This window comes from Olea europaea, unplaced genomic scaffold (assembly GCF_002742605.1).
Source record: "Olea europaea var. sylvestris unplaced genomic scaffold, O_europaea_v1 scaffold618, whole genome shotgun sequence".
NCBI lineage: Eukaryota > Viridiplantae > Streptophyta > Magnoliopsida > Lamiales > Oleaceae > Olea > Olea europaea.
Window position 1 is genome coordinate 302,074 of NW_019264534.1, and position 10,024 is coordinate 312,097.

The 10,024-nt window shown below is 36.6% G+C and overlaps 1 protein-coding gene across 6 annotated transcripts in view; it reads left to right on the top strand.

Annotated features, from left to right (window-relative positions):
* Positions 1-401: 401 nt before the first annotated feature.
* Positions 402-10,024, top strand: part of LOC111389748 (paladin) — a 19,235-nt gene continuing 9,612 nt past the window's right edge. For 2 of the 6 annotated variants that reach the window (XR_002701783.1, XR_002701784.1), the window contains exons 1-9: positions 402-780; positions 1,498-1,629; positions 5,248-5,319; positions 6,314-6,384; positions 6,507-6,606; positions 6,686-6,781; positions 7,454-7,580; positions 9,633-9,766; positions 9,855-9,914. Coding sequence is in view for 3 of the 6 variants with exons in the window: in XM_023014699.1 (XP_022870467.1) it covers positions 631-780; positions 1,498-1,629; positions 5,248-5,319; positions 6,314-6,384; positions 6,507-6,606; positions 6,686-6,781; positions 7,454-7,580; positions 9,633-9,766; positions 9,855-9,914 (942 nt within the window). In the remaining 3 variants the exon portion in view is untranslated. Of the gene's footprint in view, positions 781-1,497; positions 1,630-5,247; positions 5,320-6,313; positions 6,385-6,506; positions 6,607-6,685; positions 6,782-7,453; positions 7,581-9,267; positions 9,402-9,489; positions 9,550-9,632; positions 9,767-9,854; positions 9,915-10,024 lie in introns of all 6 variants that reach the window. The other 4 variants (XR_002701782.1, XM_023014699.1, XM_023014700.1 and 1 more) reach the window with 4 other exon arrangements.

Genomic DNA, 10,024 nt, shown 5'->3' on the forward strand with positions numbered 1-10,024 from the left:
TTTTGAAATTTTCGATTAAGTTCAGTAACTATTTGTGAAATTAACCCTTTGATTAATATTTGTCAAATATTTTCTGAAAATAATTTTTTTAGCTACACCGAGCAAGAACAACAAAGTATAAATTCCATAGAAAAAATTAGTTTTGAAAAATGAGAGATTAAGCCCCTGTTTGTTTCCAATTTTTTTATTAAAATGAAAAATAAAAAATGAAAAATATAACAGTTATCCATCACATCAAGTTACCAAATTTGAATTTTTATATCTTGTGTGGAGCTCGTAACGACTATATTTTTTATTTTTATTTTTACTTTTACATTAATCAATATCAAAGGGATCTAAACTCGTGAAAAACATTATTTCGACCGTAGGTCCACCTGAACGCCAAATAAGTGGTTGCCAGTTAAATTCTTCTTGAAACCTGTCACTGTTAATTATCCCTTTATCTGTTTCTACACATTCGACGATTCAATCCTTGTCCACAACCACACCCGGTTTATGCAACTATAGTGGAAGAGAGAAGGAAACCCTATTCTATAAATCAATCAATCAATCAAGATTGGAGATATGTTGTTAGTATAGGGGAAAAAGAAATGGATTTGTAGAAAGCGGAAGCGGAGTTAATGATAAAGCATGTCGATACCAAAGGAGCCGGAACTGGTGATGAAACAGAGAGATGGATCCGTGCTGGGGAAGAAGACAATTCTCAAGAGCGACCATTTTCCTGGCTGCCAGAACAAACGCTTGTTTCCCCAGATTGATGGTGCCCCCAATTACCGCAAGGTTTTTCTCCATTAACATCTTTACCTTTTCATCATTGAATGTTGTTATAGTAATATATCTCCGTTACTTGTTTAATTTTTTTTGTCATTATGTAATTGGGGTTCCCTTTTCTTTCTTGGATTAGTGGCTAGCTGTTTTTTTTTTTTTTTTTTTTTTACTAATTCGCATCTCTTACTTACCATGACTGTTACACATTGGTTTTCTAGGTACCTTCATAGAACTTGACCGCGCCCAAGATTAACTAAAACTTGAATGCATTTACCAGTATGGGTGTTCCTATCGCATTTTCCTCACCTTAACATTACACGGGCAAATTCAGATCCTTTGAGCATACTTTGGTTAATTCGGAAAAAGCTATTTGAAATAAGCTCTCTAGCTAAAAGGATAACCCACTAATTTTGGTGGCTCAAATGGTTATTGTGAGTATTTCTTAAATCAATCTTATGAAAGCGAGTACATAGTATCATTGCCCGATGATTCTTACTCGTCAAAGCAAATTTGTCAGTCATCTTGACATTCTTTACTGTTCTAATGCTTAATTTTTAGTTCTGACCTAGTTGTTGTTCATCTGTTGTTTCATGAAGAAGAATTTATTTGTGTCTAGAAATTATCAGGATTAAAAATGCCTGATAATAAGGTGACGATGTGTGGAATTTTCAAATATATTAGTGATTTAACATAATTTTCTACCTTTCTTTCCTTCTCTCCTTGCAATAGGCTAACTTGTTACCTGTACATGGTGTTGCTATCCCAACTATTGATGGCATTCAGAATGTCCTCAACCACATTGGGGCTCAAATGAATGGGGAGCAAATTCGTGTACTTTGGATTAATCTCCGTGAGGAACCGGTAATAATCACATTCAGCTATGCCTTTCCTTGAATACGAATCTATTCGAGTGAGTTGCAATTTTTGAGTTTGTTAGGAGATAATGGTAGTGAAAAAGGTTTTAGACAACAAATTCAGCAGCATGCAATGCATAGAATGCTTATTTTGAAATAGCTTCAAGATGTTATAGCATGCTATTGGACCGATATCCACTGTTATTTTGTAGTTTTCCGTAAAATGATCTCAGTTCTCTTCTCTCGGTCGCACAATTTCATTCATAAATAAACCTACTGCTTATTCCTTTTAAATTGGTTTATTGTTTCCTTTTTGCACTCTGATAAATCTTAGGCTAAAAGAGATGCAGTGTCTGTTGGAAAATATACAGCTGGTCGGTAGGGTTATGGTATTCATACAAGTAATTATGCTATAGTATTGACAATAATGGCAACAAAAGTTGGTGCGGAATCGGAATAGTATTCATATAAGTATTGAATTGAAATGATTAATGAAAAAGTGTACAAATCCTTTGTATATATAGGCAAGAATATTCCCTAATCTTACTGTTATAAGGAAACTAATATCTAAAAGGAAATAAACTAAAATTCTAATCTAAAAGAAATTAGAAATCCATTCCAATCAATAAAGGAAAGAAATCATATACTAAACAAGATATAAAATGATGAACCTATTACAACTAGACATCTTCTTATAAATATCTAACTTTTATCCTATTTACAATAGGATTGTCCTACATCAAAAGTAGTTAGGATTGTCCTACATCAGAAGTAGCGGCCCTAGAATAGGTGACTTTTACAAGCAATTTGCTAAAACTTTTACAATGATCTTGTACAAACAAGACATCACACGAACAGGGAAAATAACTAATTTTTCTAGATATTGATTTTTTGGGCATCACTTACTGATTTAGTTGTTTGCTCGACTGGTTTCTCGTAGAAGGATTAATTCTTATGAATTAGTTCCTAGGAGATGTCCTCAAATGTATCTTTTTCTCCTTCTTGAGTGTAATGTGTAGGAGGACAACTGAAATGTTGATCACGTTTTCTTACATTATGATGTTGCTAGATTTTGTGTTGTGTTTTGTTAAAGAGAAGCTCGGTTTGCATGGGTTTCCGTGAAAGGTGCATTGAGGTATTTATTAAAAAAAATTTAGTGGTTTTGGCTAGGAAAGTTAGGTGATGTCATGTTGACAATTGTGGTTTGGCCTATTTTTGTGTAGTTTGGGCGAATAGGAACTTCAAAATTTTCGAAGGAAAAGAACAACCGCTCACCGATTTAAGAGGGCGGCAATATTTTAGCTTATTTCTAGGCTTCACATCAAAATAGTTTAAGAATTTCTCTCTTTGTTTTAATTGTTCGTGGTTGGAAGAATTTGATGCATTTTTGATTTAAATTTTAAACTTTGTTTTCCTTGTATTTTAAGGGCTATTTGTTCTCTTTATGCATGTATCTTAATATTATGATTACTAAAATTTGTTTCTTAAATAAATAAAGTCAATGTGGAAAAACTACGGATATAGTTGAGTTATTTGCCTCAATTTAGTTTTGACATTTGAAGCAGTAATAAAGATACTTGCAAAGCACAGAAAGTTTTAATTGGATAAAAGGCTTAGTTTCAAGCATGAGAGTGACGTAGGGATGTCAATGAGCCGAAATTTGAAGCTCGGGTTGGGCTCAAGTAAAAGTGATTCGGGCTTTTCTTGGCTGGAGCTGAAAAAATCTAGGTTCGACCTGAGCTTTTGGCTCGGGCCTTAGAGAGCCAAGCCGACTCTCTCTCTTTTTTCATAGGCAGCTATTGCTGTCCGCAACAGGCACCTGTAGGTTAAGGCAGCAGATTGCTGCCTGTTACAGTTGCTGCCTTAACCTGCAGGCAGCAGTCTGCTCCTTGTTAAGGCAGCTACTTGTCACGAGCCTAGTTTCGTCACTCCGAACTAAGCTAGTTTCGTGCAACCTTAAAGCTTCACGACTCCCGTCCCCACGAGATAACATTAAGTCAACCTTAAACCTTCACGATAATTTAACCAACGAGGCTAAATTATATGTTAACTTTGGTAGAGAAGGTAGATGGGATTTTGTGAGGAAAAGAGCACCTAAACAAATATGGGAAAACTACTTTGTACAAGTGTAAGAGAAAATTATGTACAAACTCTGAAGTATTCTCTCTCTATAAAGACATGACTCAACCTTACTTTATTCCCATTCCATCCATGGGAATTTTCTCTCAACTTTCCCTTCATTCATTTCATGGAATTACAAATGACCAAGCACCTCTATTTATAGGCAAACTCTTGCTATGTAGGTTGATATCAATTGCTAGGATTAATCTTGATTGAAGGGTCCTCATTTGTTACAAGTTACCATCTACCTCCGTAGACCATAACGTAGACAAATTGAAATTTGTTACTTTGCAAGTTGCATGTCTCTATACTTGCAAGTTGTCATGTTGCAATGTGCCTATCTGTTTCCAACTCCATGTTGATTGGCATGTCCCTTTCCATGCGAGTGGACAGTCCCTACAACTCATATGTAAATGGACATGTCCGCATCATAGCGGCCAAGTTGGACTTTGCTTCCCCAAGCAAGTTGTCAAGTTGGATTTGGCTTCCTCATGCAAGTGGCACAAGTTGGCACCCACTTGCATTCAAAACCATCAGTCGTTGACTAAGGTATTTCTCCCCTTTACGATATTGGTTTTCACAGTAGAAAAACTTGACTTCCATCCTTGTCGGCATTTCCAAGCCTGCGTCCTGCCTACATAGCTTGCCTGTGTTTGTTGCCTACATAGCCTGTCTGTGTTTGTTGCATGCGTTATGTCTGCACAATCTGCCTGTGCTACTTCTGCATCCCCTGCCGTAGTGCCTGCATGTTCTGCTTGAGTTTTGCCTGTCTGCATCCCTTGTTGTAGGGCTTGTGTTGGTCCCCAACCTGCGTCCTCGACCACAGGTAGTTCGGTCTTATTGTAGCGCCATGCCCCCACTACTTTATTTTCCCAACTTGCATCTCCTACAGCAGGAAGTTACGTCTAGCCGTAGCGCACTGTTTGTGCTACCCGACTTTCCCAGCCGTAACCTGGTCGTATTGACAGCGATCGTGGGGGACGTAAGTCACTTCCCCACGAAAATTGGCGACGCTCTATTTGCCATGTACCGTTGAAGTTTAGACATAATTTGCCACAAGTCTCTCATTTTCCCATCCAGTGCCATGACATTGCCGCGTCATGTCAAACCTTGAGTCAGTCCCTTGCGGTCCATGGCATACTGTTGCCTGTCATTTTTTATTTATTTAATTTTTTAAGGTTTTGCAGATTTTTTTTTTTAAAATTTTTTTATGCTCAGCTCTTTAGTGGCCAAAAATGCCCATATGAGCCACATGGGTGGGCTTGGGCTCGTGCCGATGCCCAAAAATGGAGCTCGGCCCGAGTCTTGGCTCAATTCTACTGAGCAACGAGTTGGGCTGGCTCAGTTCTTTCCCAGGCCGAGCCACGGGGTGCCCTTAGCCGATGAGCAAAATTGACACCCCTAGAGTGAGATGCATTTTTATAACTAGATTATGGCTTCTTCCTTTGTTGATCACATTGATTACATCATTTATGTTTCTATTATTTTTGTATATATGTCACAGGTGATATATATTAACGGCCGACCTTTTGTTCTGCGTGATGTGGAGCAACCTTTCTCAAATCTGGAATATACGGTATGTAATGCTACACAAATCTTACCTTTGTGATTTTTATTCATTTGTATTGATCATTTTCAATTTATTTGTTCTGCTTTGTACTAAGCGTCGCATGTTTGATGGAGATTGCTCCTACTATGTCTTACTTTTTCTTCCTTAGGTTGAACCGTGTGAATTAATTATTTACCTTTTGATTTTTTGATTATTGAGTATTTACTCCTCGTTCTGCACTTTCTCTTTCATTTGTGTCATGGTTGTTCGAAGTTTGGAAAGAGGAGGGCTTGCATTTCTAGTCTATCAAGTACTATAAAACTTGGTTAGGTTCATTACGTAATGTGAAAGACGCTTTACTGACATTGAGTGCCTCATAAAAATTGCAAGTAGTCACCAAAATATGCAATGGGCGCCATCCTTCCTTGGGACATCTAGAAAGATTGGCAACAAGCGTGGAATTTATGGCTGAATTCAGCAAAAAGTAAGCAGTTTATATAAGCTGCTTTGACAATTTTCTTTCTTTTCTCAGTGGGTGGCTCTGACTACATATAATTTTGGGATTAGGTTGTGTTGTGTACATGTTACTGGTTTACAAGCAATACACTATTTTTCAGGATTATTTTTTCTGCCTTTTCCCCTTTTTTACTTCTAAAAGGAGAATAGGACATTTGCTGGCTTGCTTCAAATTCTGTTTTCTTTAACATTGAGGAAATATGCAAAGGGATCAGTAAGGATCTTTGTGGGTTTACTCTTCTGGTCTGGTTTTGTTTGCCTAACCTAACAATAAAATTGAAATTTCAGTCAATTGGAGGTTCTGGTTTAGCTAGGACTTCCTTTCACCAACTCCCCATGATTGTCACATTGGAAAGGCTGGGAGACTCATTCTCCAGAACAAGTTATACTGTTGAAACATACGGTTTATTATCATGTAATCATGTTTCTATGTTATTCCATTTATAGTTTGATTCAGAGTGCTATAATCAGTCTTCATCGATATTTATTTTTCATATAAAAGTAGGGTATTAACAGGGTCAGGGTTGAGCAAATGGAAGATCGATTGAAAGAGGACGTCCTCATGGAAGCTGCTAGGTATCTTAAACCCCTTTACTTGCCCTTTTATATTGAAGTATCACTATTACATGTTTTGTTTTCTGTGTGGTCGGTACCAGTACCTTCTTGACTTCAGTTTCAATTAACACGTGATTCAACAGATATGGAAATAAGATCCTTGTAACTGATGAACTTCCAGATGGTCAAATGGTCGATCAGTGGGAACCAGTTACTCATGATTCCATTAAAACACCACTAGAGGTATGCATACTTGCAAATCAGATGTGGAGGAACCTCAGCTGTTTGCTTATTATTGTTTGGATGTTCTTCTCCAAGCTAGGTGTACGAGGAACTGACACGGAAGTACATTGTTGACTACGAGCGTGTTCCTGTAACAGATGAAAAATCACCTAAAGAGCAGGATTTTGATGTTCTTGTGAGTCTCCAACTTTCAGCTTTAGTTCCATTCTTCATCATTAATATGCGGTGTCGACTGTTTCCTTCAGTTAGCTTGTATATTTCAAAGTGCTCAATTCTGTATTTATAAGAATCCCTGCTCCATTTCTTTATTTTTTGATGTACCTATGATAAGATTTACCCTGAGAAATTTAAAGATTTTTTTGCTTACTTGCACTCAAACTTGGACAGATATATACACTCATACATGTGCGCACACACGTGCGGCGCACAAAAGGTATTTACTCACAATTCTGCTCCTTCAGTTCAAAATAAGATAAATTGGTATCTAAACCTTTTTACAAATACATAATGTCGAGTATATTTGGGATGCTGAAGTTTAAGTAAATTCATTTATTTTTAAATTTTACCAATCTCTTGATGATAGGGTTTTTGTGCCCAGAATTGGCTGTGCATTGCATGCCTGTAGTCTGACATATATTGAGAATATCTGATAGTACTCCCTTATTGAATGGTTATTTTGTCGGAAAAATGACAATGGATTTTGATCGAACGTTCATATACCTAGGATGTATGTATTCACTTGTAGAGTGTATTTTATGAAATATGTCTTTGCAAATGTATCTGTGAAAATATGCCTATAACTCATTTGGAGATGTTTCACTGCTCTTTCATAACTTTTGCTTTCTAGGTTCATAAAATTTCTCAAGCTCATATAATGACAGAGATAGTTTTTAATTGCCAAATGGGTCGTGGACGAACAACTACTGGGATGGTGATTGCTACTTTAATTTATATCAATCGAATAGGAGCTTCAGGTAGTCTTTTTTCTTTCTTAAGTGATTTTGAGTGTAGATATGTGCGTCCTTGTATTCCATCGTGTGCATTCTATTTGTTTATGATGCTACACTTGCTCAGCTGAAGTACCCTTTTGATATGCTAAAAATCTGCTCTACAAACATGACAAAATTAAACCTTCACCAAGAATTCACTTCTGTGCTCTGCCTATTCTACTTGTGGAAGTTTTTGTTTCCTTCAAATTTCTGTGATCAAAAGCTTCACGAGGGAGAAGTTAGTCACATTTATAGAATAGCTCTTGATCAATGAGATGATTAGTATAACTAAAATGTATAGATGTTAGATAAGATATTTGTGAGAGCAATGGAGCGCAGAAAGATGTTACAAACCACGAAAAGTAATGGATATAGATTCATCACCTGCCATTTCTCTCCCCAAAACAAATGATAAACTGTTGCCAACCTCTAAGGGTGACAAAATGATGTACATGTTTAAACTGAGAATCAACTTACAAGGCTAGCATCGACAGAATTAGAGTTATAATATAAACTTCTAGTCTTATGGGCTGGGTTTGGATGTAATATGAATGTTTAAAGAACTGATTTCACTCATCTCATTATGTGATAAGATGTAAGAAATACCAGGATCTAGTAGATACAATCAAACCATATCAATGCATAAGCTGTGTTTGGCCTAGCGTGGAAGAGAAATTAACGTTTTATCCGATTTTAGATACTTTTCTGCATCAATTCAATTAGTTGATATTATGTAGCAGTCTAAATCTTTTTCTTCCTCAACTTTGTCCGTCCAGTATAGTGACAGTGACTAATTCAATTGGAAAGTAGTAAGTTGTGTGTTGACCTACTTTTATTGATTTAAATTCTATTAATTAGCTCATGAACACTGTTGAAATTTGAATTAGAAATAAAGATTGTAGGTCATAGGCAAGTGATGAGCCTTTTTTTTTTTCATTTTTTTTCATTTTTTTATTTTTTGGTCAAAGGAAAGAGTACACTAGTCCTTATTTATAAAAAAATAGGAGTGATATTTGGAATAATGCATATTATTGAGGCAATCAGCTTATAGATCAATGAAATATTGTAGCGAGCGATAATGGCTTGAAGCTTGTAGAGATTCAGCTTAGATTGTGTCTGGGGATTAACTAGCGTACAGATATATTTGGAAAGACTAATAAAGCAGTATAAGTTTAGTCCTCATTTATCTCATTCTCATTGGTATGTGACGTGGAGGAGGAAAGCAAAAAATATATACATTGTGATGTAGCTATATTTTTATAGTGCATAAGAGGAAGTATTTCAATGCTTTTCTTTGAAGGTACAGTGCACCTATCTGACTTGCTTGTGTAAGTAAAGTTGGGTTATGTTATTTGGAGAGTTGTGGTTTTGGATATTTTTTGGGTAATTTGGATGAAAGGAACTGCCAAACTTTTGAAGAAAAAGAAAACTACTGGGAAATTTATGTGAGCAAGAAAATTTTTACTTTTTTTGCGGATAGATCTGAGGAGTTCAAAGATTTCCCTTTATCATCAGATTTTTTTGGTTGGAAGAATGTCATTTATTCTTGATTTTGTTTTTGAACTTGGTTCTTCTTACAGTGCAAGAGGATTCCTTGTCCTCATGGATGTATATCTTTTTCCTTTCTGTCATATAATTTTGTAAGCAATGTATGTGAACACTCAAATAATAGGTATTCCAAGAACCAATTCCATGGGAAAAATTGCTGATTTTGGTTCTAGTGTCACTGACAACTTACCAAACTCAGAGGAGACAATCCATAGAGGAGAATATCCAGTCATTAGAAGCCTGATTCGGGTTTTGGAGGTAAACGAAATGGCTTACTTTCAACTTTCTTAATTTGATAATGATATATATTTGTTTGAATTTATATTGAGTAGTGTTGTGCCTTAAGGGTGGCGTTGAAGGCAAAAGACAGGTTGACGAAGTCATTGACAAATGTGCCTCTATGCAGGTATTAATCTCTGGAAACTTTTGTGTTCCTCAAGCTAAGTTATATCTCATCTTGGTCTCTCTCCCCCTCCCCCCCCCCCATAGGTATTCCAAGAACCAATTCCATGGGAAAAATTGCTGATTTTGGTTATAGTGTCACTGACAACTTACCAAACTCAGAGGAGACGATCCATAGAGGAGAATATCCAGTCATTAGAAGCCTGATTCGGGTTTTGGAGGTAAACGAAATGGCTTACTTTCAACTTTCTTAATTTGATAATGATATATATTTGTTTGAATTTATATTGAGTAGTGTTGTGCCTTAAGGGTGGCGTTGAAGGCAAAAGACAGGTTGACGAAGTCATTGACAAATGTGCCTCTATGCAGGTATTAATCTCTGGAAACTTTTGTGTTCCTCAAGCTAAGTTATATCTCATCTTGGTCTCTCTCCCCCTCCCCCCCCCCCCCCCCCCCCCCCCCCCCACCCCCCCCCCAAC